General features: G+C 36.6%; 1 protein-coding gene across 3 annotated transcripts in view; it reads right to left on the minus strand.

Moving 5' to 3' along the window:
* The window catches only part of LOC145673469 (glycine dehydrogenase (decarboxylating), mitochondrial), a 428,549-nt gene that overhangs the window by 30,531 nt on the left and 377,170 nt on the right, over positions 1-20,848 (minus strand). For all 3 annotated transcript variants that reach the window (XM_081743192.1, XM_081743190.1, XM_081743191.1), the window contains one exon: positions 19,115-19,260. In XM_081743192.1, coding sequence (XP_081599318.1) covers positions 19,115-19,260 — 146 coding nt within the window. The remainder of the gene's footprint in view (positions 1-19,114; positions 19,261-20,848) is intronic.

Consider the following 20,848-nt stretch of genomic DNA (forward strand, 5'->3'; position numbering starts at 1 on the left):
TTGGGGCTAGCCGTAAGTAATCGTCCTTCATCGGCTAAATAGCTCGTGCCCCTTAACACAACTTATGTTTGAAGTTCAACGCGAGATGCGTGGTTGCATCTTCCAGACCTGGAGTCAAACTCCCTGAGCGTCCAAGCTCAAGCTACGGATTGCAATGGTCAACAGAAAGTGTTGGCAGTTCATTTCAAAAATTACTCAGTTACTCACCTGTATGTACATACCAACAGAATATAGAAAACAATTTCTGTTAATTTTAGTCAACTGCCTATAATGCACTAGACACGGCGATAACACTGGCGTGAGAAAGTACAGATAACGGGCTACGAAACAACACAGTTGGTGCCACTTTGGTTACTGAAACATCTGGTCAGTCCGTATTTCTCCAATCTATTATAATGTTTCCATAAGCGATTAACGAAAACACTTAATTCAGTTCCCATTAACTATAGAATATATACTATGCATATAATGAGTCAGGGAGAAACACTGAAATGGTTAGTCACTAACTGAAATGTTCTCAGCAAAATCAATGTTTTAAATATATATATATGAGAAAACGATGAAAGACTTCTTTGTCCAATTGTGTGGGAAAGAAGCAATTCCCACCAAAGAAAGAACTTATATGCGTTGCAGAATAAAGTATAAATCGAAAATAATAATCACTGTCTTCACGAAATATACAGGGCGTCCACAAAAAAATACTTCTATAACCTGGTGGCGGTTATAGTTGCAACCCTAAAGAAAATTGTAAGTAGCCACAAAATAACATTTCTGATATCAGAGGAAGAATCCAGTGTTAGGATCGCCAGAGGAATATCGTTTGAAAAGTCATAGTGAAAGAATAATATAATATTCAATTAGCACGCCAGCTAGTAAAGTGCCATGTCACGACAATCTCAAAGTAAAAATATTAGTAGTTAAACCTAATTGACATTCGAGTAATCATTTGTTCTGTAAATTTTACTCCTTCATTAACGCGAGGTTGTAGGTTACGGGATGTACTTCGCATCCAACATCGAAGTAGTGAGCTATCCCTCGCAATATGCATAAACAGAAAGAAAGAGAAAAGTAATAATTAAACTAATTTTAATATTTTGATAGCTTGTACGTAACCGACCACGGTGCCCACCAATTTGTCATTTAAATCTTCCCAAGTTTAAATGGCAATTGGCAAAGCATGATATGTGTCCTGGTGGAAGGGATGATTGGGAACTTTACATTTTTCAATACGTCTCAATTGTGAGTGCAAGGGTAAAGAGACGTGACCTCCAACACCAGCGATAACATATTTAATTGGTGCACGAAACCCGCGAGAATAGTAATAGAATATATTGAATTGGTGCAAGAAACCTCGAGAGAACATACTTGATTGTTCTCTGTAACCTGGAATAAAATAATTGCTTATTTTGTTATATAGATTTCCTACTACCCGCGTAAACGCAAAAATTAGTTTCTTTTGTATACCAGCATTGAGAAAAAAATATATGTCAAAGCGTATGTTGATTTGTGCATAACAAGCGTAAAGTGTATGTTTATTATTATGTTTGTATATATGTGTTTGAGATATTAGTTGAAATTTAGGAAACCTTTCGATAATTTTAGAGATATCATTAGTTTATTTCAGTGCCAGTCAATAGAAATAAGTAGACAAAATGTTAGACACCACAGAATTAAAGCAAAAGCTTACTGCATTGCTTGACGAGCAATTAAGGACAGTTACCGAAACAATGAATGAATGTTTTGACGATCTTACGAAAGACATATGTAGTAAAATTGAACGTTTAGGCAAAACAACAGATGGTGGATCCCAAAGGTTACATAAATGTGTAGAAGCCCATAAGGCCAAGATTGAAAGTTGTCGAGCCGGAGTTACGCATGACCGCGGGGAAAGTCAGACTACGTTCGAAAAATTAGGAATTAAGCAAACCGCGTCAAAACAAAAAGTAAATGAACATCAGGAACAGATCGGAAAATAAATTCTAGATTTTGAAGCGACGGTTGACGTACATGATACGCAAACGCAAGGACACACGTCATGGTTACAAGAGCAGGGTCATGAAGTAAATGACATTCAAAACTTTCTTAAAATTAAAAATATAGCTTTAGAAAACACTACTAACGTTTCTCAGTTAGCAACAAAAGTTGATACATCAGAAAAATCATTGCCTCTGCTCTATCTAGAAGTAGAAATTGCTAATCAACCAGAAAAACTCGAAGTAAATTGTTTAGAAACAATAATAAAACAAGCTTGCATTATGGTACAAGATTATGAGCGTTTGGAATATTTCATACTTAATTTAGGAGATTTATATATCTCACACCATTGCAGAAGTTCCACGGAATGGTCTGACGAGTGTCTCAAAGTAATAATGACGAATTTCTCTAATGGATTACAGTTACTTCATTAAAAAAAAAAAAAAAAATCACACCAATCCGGTTGATTAGGGACTGCTATTACAGCATGTCTACGAAGACTATCCATCCAGCCGTATCCCGAACCACAATAACAGGTACGTAGAACAATGAATATGTTTATTTAAAGTTTAATCCAGGATTACCCAGAGCTGAGGATGTTTGGAAGGAGGAAAGGATCAAGGAAAAACAGAAGTAACTAAAGGTAAAAATGGCATTCGTACACCTTCATCTCGTCGCATGCTACTTGATATGATGTTTCTTCATAGAATTCTAAATGGGAAACTTAGAACTGAAGAACTAATCTCTAAATTTAATATTCGGGTACCTGCAAGAACAACTAGAAATAGCGAACTACTTCATTGCAACAAGCCTCGATTATCAATTATTCAGCGTTCTATGTTCCATAGACTGGCTTCTGAATTTAACTCCATTGCTTCTGACGTGGATATTTTTAAATCTGAGAATGTATTCCGACGGGAAATTATTGCTACACTTATAGAACCTTAGTTTTATTTCAATTTGTTATTGCTACACTTATGGACCTTTATATAGCTTTTTGTTTACACTTGTTATTTTAATTTTATATTCTATGTTATATAGTTTTAGTGTAAAATTGCTGCCTTGCTGTATCTGGAACTTTGGCAAATAAATAAATAAATAAATAAATAAATAAATAAATACATAAATACATAAATAAATAAATAAATAGAAGGTCAGGCTTATTGCAAAACTCCAGCTATGGGTATTTCGAGTTTATTGTGCCTATTGATTTTAGAGATCAACACACTAACCTATTGTTATTTTATTTTTTTACCAGACTCGACTTTGTGCTGTGAGATTGAAGAAAAATGTCAAACTCATAGTACAAAGAGGTACATTTGAAGCGCGAAACTTCATTTTATATAGAATAAAAAGGGAAATAAATTTAATAGAAATGTCTAATAATAGTACAATATATATAGATACTACTAAAAAGTTTGATAAACAATGTACCTACCTATCTACCACAAGTGTCAATAATCGTATATATCATTGTTACTATTGAATATAATGTTTAAAGAATATTTAATGAGTATTGTTTGTGTCATTTAAAATCATTATATTTGTTATATTTATATATCTTGGTGATACTCTTTGTATAGTTTTAAGAAGTCACAATATTTTCATTCTTGTTATGAAGGGTTTTAGTCAAGTTAAAAGCATTTATGATAACATATTTATATACATTAACATATTTAATTGGCACCGAAACATATCCATATATTGGATAGTTAATAGTTTAACAGTAGGAAATTAATAATGATATTTATCGATAACATTTTTGCTAATACTATCTTATAGTTTAGGTACAAAATATAACCTTTTTTTCTAGTCGATTTGTTTTTCTTGCCCATTTATAGCTTAATTTATGTATGATATCTCAGGTTTCAATGAATCTATAAATCTTCATCAGTCCGAATGACATATGTCAGGGCGTACATATATGTTGTTTTAGAAAAACAAAAGGTTTGTTCATTACATTTTGAAAATGAGTATTATATATACATTTCATTAGTTCATTATTTAGTTGTGTATTAAAAAAGGGTAAACACTGAATATTAAGCATAAGTTTTCAATGAATCAAAAAAGATTATTTTGTATCAGCAGTATTATTGCATACACATGTTTAATCATTGTTCCTATACATATTTTTTATATAACTTTTAAACTATAATGAATGTCGTTTATTATAATCATGTGAAAAGAATAATAAGTCAAGCAATGTTAGTAACCAAGGATGAACAAAAGAAATAATAATAGAAAAATTTAGTTGAATTTCGTATGGATTATCACTTCATTTAATTTTCTACTTTGAGTTGATTCCTTTTGTTGGGTAAAAGGAATGTGAAACCACAAGATCGAAAAAAAAGGGAGATAACGGAAACTTTTAAGTCAACATTTTTCAAACTTTATTTTTAATGTTAAAGAATGTTTTTTTGGAACGAAATTATTCGATAGCCATTTATGGTCTATTAGCAAAATGCTAGTAGGTTATAGAGGATCTCCTTCAGAGGACAACATGGCCAGAGATATATGAATATGAATCTCTAGGTTTCAGCCGTAACATATGAAACAGAGGATTTCTTTGGGAAATCAAAATGGCCCACAGTCAGTGAAGTTTCAGCTGTTTCTAAGATAGATTGTCAAGGTAAATTAACTTTTGGAATAACATCGTGGTTTAAAAGGTAAAATTAGTTAATAATAAACAAAATAAAATAAGCGAGCAGTCATTACAACGAGTCAGTTAACGAAATGAGTTTATTTCATAGCATATTAATTAACTGATGATAGTAAGAACTAAATTTAAATCCTTCCAGTATTTTAATGACAATCTGATCTAGTTAGAAGCGTTATACTCATGTGTTTTAAATCAATGTTAGTAGCCGAGATTTGTAGTTTATATAACAGCAATAAATGCGGAAAAGGAATGGTAAAAAAAAAAAAAAAAAAAAGTTGAGAAAAGGGATTGTATAAGATCAAAGGCGGATAAATGATAATATGTATTCATGAATGGGTTAAAGAATTATTGCGTATATACCCCGTTGACGATGATGTCGGGGATGAACGTGTTGCGACAGTAGCGAATGATGGTTAATGATATTAAGCTATGCCCAGATAGCAGTAGCGAATAAATACCTTTGTGAAGACAATAAATTCCGAGGTAGACGTTGAACCCTCAATGTAGTTAAATGTGCTAATTGTATAAATGATATTAAGAGATAAGTATTTGTTGTAAATAATATTTTCTGAATACCCATGCGAATATATATAAATTTTGAAATTTTTTATGAGTTTGTATGAATGTGATTAATAGCTTCAAAAGCTTGAATATCAAGTTTCAAAACTTTGGAAAAGGAGATCTGTTTGTTAAAATGCTCGTGGTGACTCTTGTTTCAATTATATTGGTTATCTAAAATAAAAAAGATAAATGAAAAAGTTTTCTTGCTTTCTGAGATGTGTCGTACGAAATTTATTTTGGTTATTTAATGTATAATTTATGCTATTACCGCAAAGTATTGCACAAACCTTGCGATTCCGTTCCGTTTCCGATCCAAAAAATCACTTATATCCGTCCATATAATTTCTTTGAATTCTAAAAACGTTTGATTTTTGTTCCTTAATTGTTTGTTCCAACAATGTTACTTATCTATATTTAGTAGTACTTTCTAATATTATTGTAAACTTTGTTATTGTTATTAATATAAAAATTTGAAGATTGTATAAATCATGAGAAACTATACGCAATAATAATAAGTGAGAAACAGTGAAAAACAGGAAACATATACATTATAAAAAGAAAAGAAAAAGAAATAATAATAATGAAAGGACATTTAAAGACAGAAGAACAATTGATATATACACTATAAAAGTGGATTAAAGAAAAGAGTGGCTTTAAACAAAAGTGATTTAACATACAGCTGAAAAGACCAGCTGGCTAAGTGAATAGATAGGGAAAAAAAAGCAATGGATAAGTCGTGCAATAATAGTGAATGATGGCATCAATAGTATTTTATAAAAAGTGCAAAGTGAATAATTTTCCTCACATATACGTATACATCTATATATATATTTTCAGTCCTTCGAATTCATAGTTATTATTTCTCAAAAGTGTTGCAGTGGCGTATCCTTCAACAAACTAGTGTTGCATTCCAATCTTTATCAACATGATTGAAGTAAACTATTTACAGGGTGTGCTCAAATTCATGGACATCCAGTAATGGTCCAGGATTCTTCGACAATATCGCCAGTGCAATATTGACAATTCTCTGTGTATTATTAATTTTCCCACCCAACTTTGGTGAAAAGGACGTGAGTTAGCAACAGTGAAATCACTCTTATCGCCAGTTTCCACTTGAAGACCCCAAAATTAACTTTGTCTTTATATGTGTGTGTCTGCGTAGAACAATAACTTTTTATTCGAGAAGTTGCTGAGAGACCCTTTTTGCGTCGGTTCTCATGAGAATGAAGTAGTAGCAAGCTCCCAATTGCCCAAGTGACATCTAAACTAATTCCAGATTGGACAATAGTGGACAATGTTATATCAAGAGGGTAGTTGCTAGTCATGTGACCCACGGTGACCAGAAAAAGCGCAATTCAGTCGGGCAGCGAACCTCAAATCCTCCATCACGGAGAAAAATTCGGGCGAGGAATACTGAAATCTCCACCACGGATATCGTGCGTGTTGAGTTACCGCAACAGAGAGATTGAAGAACAAGTTATCCGCCAATAGGTCTAGTGTGCAATATTTAAGTCAGAGGCTATTTCATATGTTCTTGCTCGTAAATTATACAGTTAATCACGCTTAGTGTTCGAACACGGCTTTAATTGCTTAGTTATTTGAAAAAGTTTGCGAACACCGATTGACCAGACTCAGGGTGCAGTCATCTTACGCAGCGTTTACAGGATTCTTCGAAGGACTCGTTGCCGCAGCAGTGGAAGAGCCGTGCCATAGGTTGCAATATGGAAGAAAATTGTAAGTAGCCACAAAATAGCATTTCTGATATCAGAGGAAGAATCCAGTGTTAGGGTCGCTAGAGGAATATCGTTTGAAAAGTCATAGTGAAAGAATAATATAATATGTTCAATTAGCACGCCAGTTAGTAAAGTGCCATGGTAGAAAAAAAAAAAAAAAGTATAACAGCGCGCAATTGCTTATACATAGCTTATTCTTAACAAGCCACTTACACATAAATTAATGTGCACAACTTATTGTTAATGTAAAAGAGAAAAAGAGAAGTAGTTAGTTAGTGAAAATTCTCCAAGGTTAATATCTGATATTCTTATTTTAACGTCCGTATATTGTGTAAATATTGTAGACATTGCTCTTTTCTTACGTAGTGCTCTTACATATTTTGAATGTTATTGAGTTGTGATAATCATAGTGTAATACTAGATGTAACAACGATCTTAAAGTGAAAATATGAGTAGTTAAACCTAATTGATATTCGAGTAATCATTTGTTCTGTAAATTCTGCTCCTTCATTAACGCGAGGTTGTAGGTTACGGGATGTACTTCGCATCCAACATCGAAGTAGTGAGCTATCCCTCGCAATATGCATAAACAGAAAGAAAGAGAAAAGGAATAATTAAATTAATTTTAATATTTTGATAGCTTATACGTAACCCATCACGTTGCCCACTAATTTGTCATTTAAATCTTCCCAAGTTTAAATGGCAATTGGCAAAGCATGATATGTGTCCTGGTGGAAGGGATGATTGGGAACTTTACATTTTTCAATACGTCCCAATTGTGAGTGCAAGGGTAAAGAGACGTGACCTCCAACACCAGCGATAACAGTTTCTTACTTCAAATAATGATTACCTGTTTCGATGAATGAACTTTCGGAATCGTTAGTATTCGTACGTTGTAGTCGGTATCGTTAACGTGCGCGTTCGTCCATCAATAATCATCTTGGGCCTACATTTCATTTGCCAAAACTATATTATTGTTTGTGTTAAACGTATGTGCTTGTGATTACCCAAATGCTAAAATATATGCATTGAAAATATTTATCGTGAGTGTTAATTGTGCGTATACCATGGTGATATTTTCTACAACAGGATAAGTAATGTCACATTTTGTATGCATGTATTAATATTTTTATTTTTGTCATACTGATGGTGTAGTTACTGTAGCACAGTGCTCGGGTACATTTATTCCTCTATTCAAGCATTAGGTCTTTAATCTTACGTCCTACGGCTCATCTGAATTTCCTTCTCGAGGTTATTAGAGACGTACAAAAACACGAACACAACATATATGAGACCGTAGATTAGGAAAGTGCTGTTTCTGTTTTCCACAACATGATGGACTCGTCAGTGATGGTGGGTACACGGCCTAAAACCTTGGCCAACCCCCTTCACGAATCCTATAGCACCCGAACCCTAGTAACGTCATAGATGGTTTTTCCTTACAGGGACATATGGTAATCGAACCGTATACCATCATAGATGTCTTCCCGAACAGGGACATACAAGGATCCAACCCTGATACCATCATAAGTCGGGGTATCGGCTACTTCCGGTTCTGTGACTATTAGCTCTGCAGGTGGTCCGTGAGGTCCTTCTTGATTGATTGTTAAGTTTTCTTCTGGTGTAATCACCTCTTTGATCTCATTGTCAGCATTCCGGAATGGTCAGTCTGGGCATCTGCTGAGATGATTTATAGTTTACAAAATATCCGAAGTAAAGGACCGGGACCCTTCTCAGACATCATTCGGATTACATTAGTAAAATTTATGTTTTTCTTCTTTTAACTCTTGGTTGATTTCGTCAATGTCCTTAGATATCAGGGCTCCTGACAGCATATATAAATGTTGTCTTTCTGTATTGGTTGTTAGGTGACTTCATTTTATAATAGTCATTCGTGTTCCATTACGCATGCTGACCTAAACCTGACACTCAAAATTCATTTTAAAAATCGTAGTTTGTCTTCCTTATTTTGGAAAATGATTTTAACACCGTTCTTGCAAGTTCAATCATAGATAGTAACCGTTGCATTAGATTATCTGGAATTGTTTTCTTTTGTTTTTAAGGAAGGGTCTCCTGATGTGATTCCACTGAGTTTGTCTGGCGTATGAAACTACTTCTCTCAGTACTTCGTGTAGTCTTCATGTTTTTTGGTGAAATCAAGATGGCTTATCTTCCAGTGTTAGGGGGAAGGTTGTAGTGTGTGTGTGTGTGTGTGTGATTTGTATGTGTAAGCAACTCCTTGACTTTTTGTTCTTGAAGGGTGCGGTCACTGATTTGTTGCATCGCCAGGAAGTGCTGTTTAACCCCCTATTCTCCAGATTTAAGTCCCTGCGACTACGACTTCTTCCCGAAGATGAAGGAACGACTTCGTGGGACACGCCTCCGTACAGTTGATAATCCCCTCCGGGTGACCGATCGCTCCATCCAAACTATCCAGAGATTAGGCACTGTCAACGGCATCCAGAGGCTTCTACATCGCTGGGAACGCGTGATTCACAATGCTGGTGATTACATCGAGGACCAGTAAAACTTCAAACCTTGTAAGTATTCTACTTCTCAAGATATACCGTTGTTGCCATTACTTAAAATCCAACCCTTGTATTTTCGAAGTGACGGCTGTACTGAAATGATCAAAGATTGCTTTAACATGCTCGTAGGCTAGAAGTCTTTCCTGACTTTTGTTTTCTACCTCTCGTTTTAACGAATTTTCTTCAAATATATTTTATCTGAATGAAGCCGAACCAAAGAAAATGTTTAGTTTTACCTTTTTTTTTTTGTTCTTTTTTGCTCAGTAGGTTGCGGAAAAACTACCACTAGAGTACTAGCTGCTGAGTACTTACAGAAATAAATTGCCGCTTTCTTTGATGTCAATTGCATCTACAAATGAACATTACTAAAAATGAAATGAAATCTTTGAGTTTTACGTCCCACGCTTATGCCAGTTAGGCTAAAGGAGTCGGTGATGATGAGTGATGAATGAAATGGTGGAATGAAGAAAGTGGGAGGAAACGGGAGAACCCCGAGAAAACCCACGCACACGGTGTTTGTCCACCACAAAGTTCACGTGGCGGGGGCTGGGATCGAACCCGGAACCCTAAGCACCAGAGGTGAACGCTCTACCACTGAGCCACCGCGGCCCCATGAACATTACTAATCCAAGGTTCGCTGTTGCAGTTGATTATATTGGGAACGACGGAGAATGCTTCAAACTAGACCAACGATAGGTTACGTGTGTTATTACGACACATCACGCAATTTTTTGTCAAGCTCAGTGATTTCTTATCGCAAATATATTCATTTAATTTCGTCTTAACCCTTGAACTAAAGTGAAGACCACATTTTTTGGAACCTCCTTCCGCGATTAGAGAGGAGCTGGTTCCATCTCATATTGCCTCTCTCAAATAGTATCTAATTGATAGCGTTTGAATTTGGATCAAAGAGGGCGTGAAAACTGTGGTCATTCCTATGCCAAAACAGAAAATTTTCAGTCACCACATGAATATAGGCCCTAATCTCCTACTGATCTTTAGAAACGAAAGTGTTCTACATTGATCTTTAGGCACAGCGCATCTTACATCTTGAGGAAACACCACTGCAGGTTCCGAGTGTCCATTATAGAAGGGATTGTCGGAAAACTATTCCCACATCGTAGAAACGCAAACATTTTAAAAGAATTTAGGCATTATTCGCGACAACAGCCTGACGACCAGCTGTTTAGTGAGTTTTCTTTTTTAATACAGTACATGAAAAGCAGTTGCTGTTTGTTCCAATGAAGTGAGTATACTATGGATCGAATGTAGCGTATACACGTGTACTTCCTAAATTTTAGGTGCCTATCCGATAGTTTGCAAAAATTAGAGGTGGGTATACGCGCGCGGGTGGGTATACCCTCCATTACATTCCTGCCGACGATGGTTTGAAAGTTTTGAAGCACGGCGAGCGACACATCACGCAACTTGTCTTTTCTTATTCCACCTGAAGAAATTTGCTTTTCTCAACGGTACGACTGTCTTTGGGATGTTACTTTCTTGTAGTGTTGCATAACGGACTGTAACGATGATCTCTTTCGTTTTCCCCTCTTCCATAATTCAAAACTTCCGAGAGAACGAAGATTGTCCGTGTCTGAGTGTTAGTAAAAGAGAGGGTTGTGTTCCGTAATATGTTTTTGCCGGGCTAAAAATTCTGTTCTGCTATATACAGTAAAAGATCCCTTACGGACCTCCATATTACGAAGAATTTCTCATCTGACTGACACAATAGGAATACTAAAGAAGTTATTCAAATGTTTGTTTAATGATGCCCGTAATTGATTTAAAAAATTTTACTAGATTGTATAAAGTATAATTTGCAGACAAACTAGATATCTATAATATAATAATTAATTATATCATAAGTGTTATAGAGCTACGTGTGACTATCCCACATATAGCTCATAACATACAAGTAAAACGATCTTATCAAATCAAAAATTTTATTCGAAATATTGTTTAAAGTGTGGAAAAAGAATTAAGAAAAATAGCAAGAGAGATATGGATGAACAAAGAGAGCTACAGAGTGAAGAATTCAGAAGTGAAAAAGATGTTAGAACCAATAGGGACTAAGAGAGAAAAAATAATTATGTTTAGTATGGATGTCAAAGCAATGTTTCCTATTATTAAGAGACATTATGTGGTAAAAGTAATGGAAGAAATAATGAAAGAAAGGAAGGAAGATAAGAAAATGGAAGAATAAAAGAATAGTCAATGCGTTAGATCATCATCATCATCATCATCATAGGTATTCTGCCTTTATTGGCAGGTCACTTGCTGCAGCTGAGAAGCTTCCATGTTCCACGGTCCTCCGCTAACTTCTTCGTCTTCGCGTATGATCTTTCTGTTTTTATATCATCCATTAATTGTACTCTCCTTCGCCCCCTCCCTCTCTTTCCCGCCACCATACCCTCTAGGACGTCCCTCATGATACAATCTCTTCTTAGGCAATGTCCCAACCAGTTTCTCTTCCTCTTCCTAATAATATCTAAAAGTGTTCTTTTCTCACCCACCATTTCTAACACTCTCTCATTCGTTTTCCGCTCGACCCAACTAATTCTTTCCATTCTTCTCCATACCAACATTTCTAAGGCTTCCAGTCGATTTTCGTCACCTTTACGTAATGTCCACGTTTCCGCCCCATACAATACAACACTCCACACGAAGCATTTTATGAGTCTTTTTCTCAACTCTTTGTTCAAGGTCCCACAAAACAGACTTTTCTTTCTTTTAAAGGCTTCTTTCGCCATTCCTATCCTTGCTTTTATTTCACGTTCGCATTTCATGTCATTACTAAGAACACTACCCAGGTATCGAAAACTATTCACTTGTTCTATTTTCTCACCCCTACTTTTATATTTGACACAGACCCCTTCGTTCCAATCACCATGACTTTTGTCTTTCTAACATTTATCTTCATCCCATATTCCTCAAAGCCCTTTCTCATTTTTTCTAACATTTTATTGATTTTCTTTTCAGATTCCGCAACAAGCGCCATATCGTCTGCAAATCTTATACATCTAATCATTCTACCTCCTACCGAAATGCCATCATCATCATGTAGGCCCTTTTTCACTATTTCTTCTAGTTTGACATTAAATAGTGTTGGCGAGAGGCAGCATCCTTGTCGAACTCCCCTTCCAATTGCACTCTCTTCCGTCAGTTCTTCCCCTATCCTAACACTTACTTGTTGGTACATGTATAAGTTTCTTATGAGTCTTCTATCTTTCCATTCCAACCCTATCTTTGTTAGAACTCCCAACAACAATTCCCAATTCACGCGGTCAAAAGCCTTTTCTAGATCAATAAATACAACATATACCTCTTTCCCTTTTTCTATAAACCTTTCACCGATCACCCTTAATAATCCAATAGCATCTCTTGTGCCCTTGCCTCTTCTGAACCCGAACTGCTCTTCCTCAACATCTTTATTTGTTCTTCCATATAACCTTCTGTTCAGTATTCGGAGCAGAATTTTAGCTGCATGAGATATGAGACTAATAGTTCTATAATCCTCACATCTCTTTGGGTTCGATTTCTTAGCCATCGGTATCATGATCGTTTTCAGAAAGTCTCTTTGCCATTCTCCTGTTTCATATATTTCATTGCATAGTCGCCACAACTCTTTCTTTCCCTTGTCTCCTATATTTTTAATGAATTCAATTGGTATGTTATCTATTCCTGTTGCCTTTCCATTCCTAATCTCGGATATAGCCTTTTCAAACTCATCCCGAAGAATACTAATTCCTTTATCATCCTCGCCTACTTCATTTTCCACTTCAACATTTAGGCTACACGGTCTATCCCTACTCTCATATAAGTCTTCAACGTATTCTTTCCACCTTCCTATGACCTCATTTCTCTCGCTGACTACCTTCCCATTCTTATTTTCTACTGCCATCATAATACTCCCTTGTTTCTTCCGAAATTCCATAGATTTCACCTCCTTGTACATTTCCTCATATTTCCCAACTCTTTCTAATTCTTCTATGTATTCGCATTTTCTTTTGTAAAACTCTTCCCTCGCTCTGTCTGTTTCTCTTCGTAATTCATTGTTTAACTATCTGTACATCTTTCTGCCCTCTTCTGTATCAACCTGTTTCCACATCTTCCTCTCCCTCATTTTCTGCAACATCTGCTCCGTAACCCATGGTTTCTTAGCAGTTTTGTGCTCGCGGTAACCTACTGCTTCTTCTGCAGCCTGCTGTAAACAACGTTTAATATGTTCTCACCGTGTGTTACTACCTGCGCCTATCCTTTCCTCGTTTGAACATTTTTCTTCGAATTTTTTAACGAAAAGATTTCTTATTTCCTCGTTTTTCAACTTTTCAGTATTCAACACTTTGTTACCTACTTTTCTTCTGCTTACATTTTTCAGTTGAATATCTACTTCGGCCAGCACAAGTGCGTTAGAAATGTTGTGAAATAATAGCTTTCATACAATAGATAACAAACTAGTAAATAAGGGAAGGTTTAAATATAGGTTCAAAATTAAGTCCAGTACTGTCTAAAATAGTAATGAAGAGATGGGGACAGAAGGAGGGGAAAATCTAATAATGTATTGCAAATACGTGGATGACTGTTCAGGAATGTGGAAAGGAACAAGGTGACAACTAGAAAAGTTTGTAAAGAGCATTGAAGATGAAGAGAAAGGGAAAGAGAAGAAGTAGAAAAAACAAAGTAGTAGAAACAGAAGTAGAAAAAACATAATAAATTATCTGGACATGATAATAAAAAGAAAAGAAGGAATATTGACTACAAGACGGTACAACAAAGAATGTGCGACAGAGATATACTTCATAAAAGAAGTGATGCAGATAATAGCACGAAAAGAAGGTTCCTAAAAAATAGAGAGAGAACAGAAGAAATAGATAGTGAAGAAGAGAGAAAGAAAGAAAACATCGAAAAGTTTTACAATCTACTAGAGAAGAACGAGGACAACAAGATAAAGAAAAGCAGAATAAAAGAAGAAAGAAGGAAAGGAAAGAGAGAGAAAGGAAGAGGAGGAAAGAAAATGACACTGCATAGAGAGCATTAGAGAAAATACAGATACTGAATACCTTATTAAGAAAATGTGGTGTGAACAAGTACAGAAAAGGAAAACATAAAAATCTGAAAGTGCCTATGAAAATAAGAAATAAAGACATAAATGAAGAAGATGAAGGTGTAATGTAGGAAGTGAAATGTAAAAATTGTAACATAGTATACATTGGAGAACCAGGGGAAAAGCTTGAAGAAAGAGTAAAACAACATAAGGATGATGTGAGACTTAGAGATAATAACACTATATACAAACATGTTAGAGAAACAGGATATGATATAGATTGGGAAGGGGTCGAAGGTCTAGGAAAAGAGAATAGTGCAATAATAAGAAAGTAGAAAGAAACACGAAAGATTAAGAGAGAAGTGGAAGATCAATGAACTGGACAAAAGAATTTCAAATACATGAATTATGGGATAGATTGTTAGAACGAATGCACGGATAAATATCACGGATATGAAAAATTATGCAATAAAATGAAATTATATGATAGTACGTTGAATTGAGAGGAAACTTCAAAATTAACTGATACTTGGAATATTATTATTATTATTATTATTAATAATAATAATAATAATAATAATAATATAAAAGTGAAAATAATAATGATTATTAAAAAACTGTCATAATAAAAATTTAAAATGAAGCAATAAATTATAACAATACCTGACTTACATATTTAAAATTTAAAATTAAAAACTGAAATAATTAAAATTATACAATAATAATAATTTAATGTTATGAAGATATTTCTTACAGTTAACATCTGATGAAGATAACGTTAAGTTACTGAAACTGTTACGATTTATTTTTCTTTTAATAAATAAGTATACAGGGTGGCCCATTTTAATTTTTCCATGGAAATATCTCAAAAACGGTTCAAAATAAATGAACTGAACAAAAAATCAAATAGGAAATACCATGGGACAAATCGAATGGTGATGTCGCGGTGCCTCCCAGGGCCGCTCTTCATGAGGGCCCAACTTGGAAACTTTAAATGAAAATATGGGTCAAGTGATACTTATTTCGATAGATTTTCATAAACTAAACAGCGTTGTAGCTAAAGATTGTTCATATGGGTCACCGTTTGCAAAATGGCCGCCAAGACTTGGTACCTGTATCAGATAAAACGTCCAGTACCACTAATACAAAAACGTTTGGAGATAAATGAACAGAATAAAACTCATATATAAAATCATAGAGGGTACTTATCATTCCACGGCTCGAGAATAACGCAAGAAGAAAGATTACTAAAGTATAAGCGACAAAATGCAAAAGAGGAAATCAGCAAATTATCTTTCCGATCTCCCTCTGTAAGTGGGCGAAGCGGGAATGAATGGTAAAATCTCAAATGAGAACCCCACTTTCACTTGCAATAGGTATGGTTTGTCTGAAACACTAGTGTATACAATGTAATGTAACTGTAGTGAATTAAACTGTAATTGCTGTAATGAATAAAAATTACTGTAACGAATAAAAATAAATTGAAATTCGCTTTTAAGTTTAACACCCATTTGTATTGCAAAGTGGGATTGAATGGGAAAAAAGAAGCAAATGAAATGAGAAGCAAAGGTTTTGGTAATACATTTTTGGAACTTGCAAGTCTTTTGCCCGCTGCTTCGCCCATGATAATTTAACGCAGTGCGTGCAAGATGTTTGGGAGGCATCTCCATCAATATGAACCGTTTCGTTACTGAGAATCACAACTGAAATTACCCCTGAAAGTTATTCGGGATATAATTGTGGACAACATCTCAGTAAAGCTCATATTCTATCACATGCAAAAAGGAAAAGAACCGAACCAATATTGTGCAGATGACTGTTGAGCAAAACCACGACGTTTGTACACATTGTTCTAAAATTGCATTATTCGACAAATTTGTTCCACATTTCAGTTGCTTCAATTTTGCACAAATCATTGCCTGCAATCAAAATGGAAGGGACCATTTAACAAGAATTTTACCTCTTTTTTACATTACAGACATCTATTTCTTATGAAAACACATTTTAGATAATTGTAGAGACAATTTGCAAAAACTAAGGTTCTCATTAGCAATTTCACAGTTCCTTCCCATCCCGCTTCACCCACTTACGATGGAATGATGATTTCTAGGAATTAGATTTCCTCCTTTGCATTATGGCACTTTTACTCTAATTATCATCTCCTCTGTTGGAACTTTCTCGAGCCGTGGAATGAAAAATACCCTCTGTGATTTCCTATACAAGTTTTATCCTGTTCATTTATCTCAAACTGTTTCCGTATTAGTGATACTGAACGTTTTATCTGATTCAAGCACCATGCGGCTATTTTGAAAGCGGTGACCCATACGAACAATTTTTTGCCACAACCTGTTTAGTGTATGAAGATCTATCGAAATAGGTTTCACCTGACCCATATTTTCGTTTAAAATTTCTAAGTTGGGCCCTGGGTCCCCATGAAAGGTGGCCCTGGGGGAACCGCGACAACATCATTCGATTTGCCCCGTGGCATTTCCTATGAGCTCTTGTTTGGTTCATTTATGTTCAATCGTTTTAATATTAGTGGTACTGGACGTTTATCTGATACAGGTAACATATCTTGGCGGCCATTTTGAATAGGACGACCGATATGAAAAATCTTTTGAAACAACGCTTTTTAGTTTTTAAAGATCTATCGAACGAGGTGTCACGTGCCCCATGTTTCCATTTAAAATTTTAAAGTTGGGCCTTGGGCCCTCATGAAGAGCGGCCCTGCGGGGCACCGCAATATCAGCATTTGATTTGGTCCATGGTATTTTCTATTTGAGGTTTTGTTCAGTTCATTTATTTTGAACCGTTTTCGAGATATTTCCGTGGAAAGATTAAAATGGGCCATCCTGTATATTCTGGTTAGAAAAAAATAATTTAAGTAGTAGTTCCAGAGTCAATATGGATGAAGTTACACATGTAAATGTGTATTGCTAATTGTATTTTCTCCTGTTGATCCATTTTACGTCTTTATATCTACCATGATAGAAGGTCAGTAATATACAGATGATGATCAGAAAAATGGAAACACCTGTAGTTGGCAACACGTCAGATGTATGGGTTGGCAGTGGTGTCGTGGCGCCCGCAGCGCCAGACCGCTGGTGGTGGTGTGTTAGGTAGGTCTCCATACTATGTCAGGCGTAGTGGAACAGCAGTGTCCAGTGGCTGCAGCAGACGGAGGTAGTGTAAAATGGGAGACTTCTCAGATTTTCAAAGAGAGCAAATTGTTGGTGCGCGGTTATGTGGAGTGAGTGTGACGGCAGTGGCTACTGTGTTAGGTGTGTCGCGTGAGAAAGTGTCGAAGGTGATGACGGCCTACACAACACACAGGAAAAACACATCGGGGAAGCGGAACAGTGGGCGGAAGAAAATTATGAGTGACAGGTCACGCCGGGTATTAAAGCGCATTGTCACGCAGAACCGTTGTGCCACTGCGGTGCAAGTGACGGAGGAACTCAATCAGCATCTCCCCCACCTTGTTTTGACAATCACAGTCCGCCGCGAATTACATGATATGAACTTATGGGGCCGTGTTGCACGGGCCAAACCGCTCATCAGGGACTAAAACGCTTTCGCACACCGCAAATGGTGCCGCGACCATGCAACTTGGACCGTTGAGGACTGGAAACGTGTGATATGGTCGGATGAGTCATCCTTCACCCTATTCCCAACCACGGGCCGTGTTTATGTGTGGAGAACGCCCAAAGAAGCTTATGATCTGCAGTGTCTCCGCCCAACTGTGAAACATGGCGGCGGCTCGGTGATGCTGTGGGCCGCGATATGGTTTTCATTGGGTCCTGTGGTCACATTTAGCGGACGAATCACTGCCAATGATTATATCGCAATTTTAGGAGACAGCTTGCATCCTATGGTCCGGATGTTGTTCCCGGATAATGACGCCATCTTCCAGGATGATAATGCACCCATTCACACAGCTGGCGTTGTTGCAGCGTGGTTTGAGGAACATCGGGATGAAGTTCAACACCTCCCCTGGCCCTCCCAATCCCCAGATCTCAACATAATTGAACATCTGTGGCCCGTCTTGGAAACACGACTTCGGCGACGATTTCCACCTCCATCCTCTCTCACAGAACTGGCCGATGCTCTGCACGAGGAATGGAGTAAAATTCCACTTGCTACCATTCACGACCTCTATGCCTCCATCCCACATCGCATCAAGGCTGTTCTGAAGGCGAAAGGTGGCCCGACACCATATTAATCTATTAAGTTGCAGTTTCGTTCAGGTGTTTCCATTTTTCTGATCACCATCTGTAGATAAAAGCTGTAATAGTATAGGAAAGTTTGGTGTGACAGATGATGTGACTGTAAAACTAGATATGGAGAACGTTCTATTGAACGATAGATCTCAACTTGAGTTGAAAATGCGATCCAGAAATTTATACTATTCGCTGTCCATTCGTTTAGTCTTAAACCTAGTAGTCCCTCACATCTAATTAAGGTGAATTGAGATAATTAAAGCAGTATTTTGGATGTTGTTTCTTTCAGTGCAGAGGAGTGGTGCGTTCTCCTCTGGAAGTCGCTGAAAGAGAGTTTGAAGTTAATATGAAATTAACATATTTTCGATTTCAGTGTGAAGTTTCGTGCTACTCACTGCAGGAAACGCTGCTTGTTCCCGTGTATAAGGTCTATTCCACTCCGTAGCAGTAACTTGTGTTTGTGTATGAGGAGCCATCTTCAGAGGATTTATCAGTTTGTCCATTAATCCATTCTCAATTGCTCTAATTTCTTCTCGGATACCTGTTGAAGGAAATTACAATATGCTTGAAACACCTCAAAAATCAAAATTAAAATTTGTAATTAAAATTGCCAACAATTTCTGATATTTATAACAATATAATTTTGCTATGGTACCAGGAAAAGGTCAACTGAAAATTTAATGAAAGCGAGTTACCTTCACCATAAGACTTATGTCCGCACACATTTCCTCAAATAGAAATACACCCTGTTTCAAAAAGAACATACGTATTTCGAATGCATATATTTATTAAACTTTAAGACATGCGAATATGAAATTTTACACACATATTTACGAACCTCTCAAGTTCAAATTACAGTTCCAAGTTCAAATTACAGATGTTCAATATGTCCTCTATCAGCGACACGAACAAAATCACATCGATATTCAAATTCCTCCCATACTCGGGCAAGCATGTCCTGCGTCACTGATGTTATGGCAGTACGGATCCGGTTCTTCAACTCTTCCAGGTTCTGTGGGAGTGGTGGTACATAAACGTTGTCTTTAACGAAACCCCACAGGAAGAAGTCACAGGGTGTAAAAACCGGTGATCGTAGAGGCCAGCTGAAATATGCTAAGTCGCCAGTTCCTTGACGACCAATCCAACGTTTCCGTAGAGTTTCATTCAGATATTCACGCACTTAGCTACTCCAGTGAAGAGGTACCCCGTCTTGTTAAAGAATGAAGTTGTCTTCGTGCAGCCTCGGAAACAACCAGTTTTGTAACACAGTGAGATACTGCTGACTATTAATCGTGTTTCCATTAAAGAAGAATGAGGCGTAAACAGATGATCGGGATGTCGCACAAAACACATTGATTTGGGCGAATCTCGTACATGTTCAATGACTGCATGTGGGTTCAGTAGGCCCCAAATTCGAACATTTTGTTTGTTTACCTGACCACTAACACGGAAAGTCGCTTCATCACTGATCACGATGAGTTGTGCGAAAGTGTTATCATTGTCAATGGCATCCAGAATCTCGTTACAAAATGCCACACGTTTGCATCTGTCATCAGGACGCAGAGCTTGTAACAGCTGTAACTTGTACGGCTTCATAACCAACCGACGTCTCGAAACACGCCAAATTATTGTTGTCGGCACTTGTAACTCCCGACTGGCACGACGAGTCGATTTTAAAGGACTACGTTGGAAAACAGTTTGAATTCGTGGTACATTTTCTTCAGGAACACGAGGAAGGCCAGGACTCTTTCCTTTACATACACATCCTGTATCTACAAACTGTCGATACCATCTGCGAATGTTCCACCCATTCGGAGGATCAATTTGGTACCTTAACCTGAAACGTCTTTGCACTGTAATCACGGAATTGCACTTCGCAAACTCGAGAACACAAAATGATTTCTGCTGCGGAGTAGCCATTTTAAACACATGACGGTGACCAAGCAAAACACAAGACAACTGACATCTAGCGGCTATTAATATAAACTAGATTATGTATTCGTTTCTCCAATAGCCGAGCCGAGGCGCAGCGATCGATAGTTTGGACAAAATAATTCTTCGTAATACGTATATTCTTTTTGAAACAGGGTGTAATTTTATGTATATCCACTAACAAGTAACTGAGAATA

The sequence above is a fragment of the Thermobia domestica genome, chromosome 16, assembly GCF_964235325.1.
Source record: "Thermobia domestica chromosome 16, izTheDome1.hap1.1, whole genome shotgun sequence".
NCBI lineage: Eukaryota > Metazoa > Arthropoda > Insecta > Zygentoma > Lepismatidae > Thermobia > Thermobia domestica.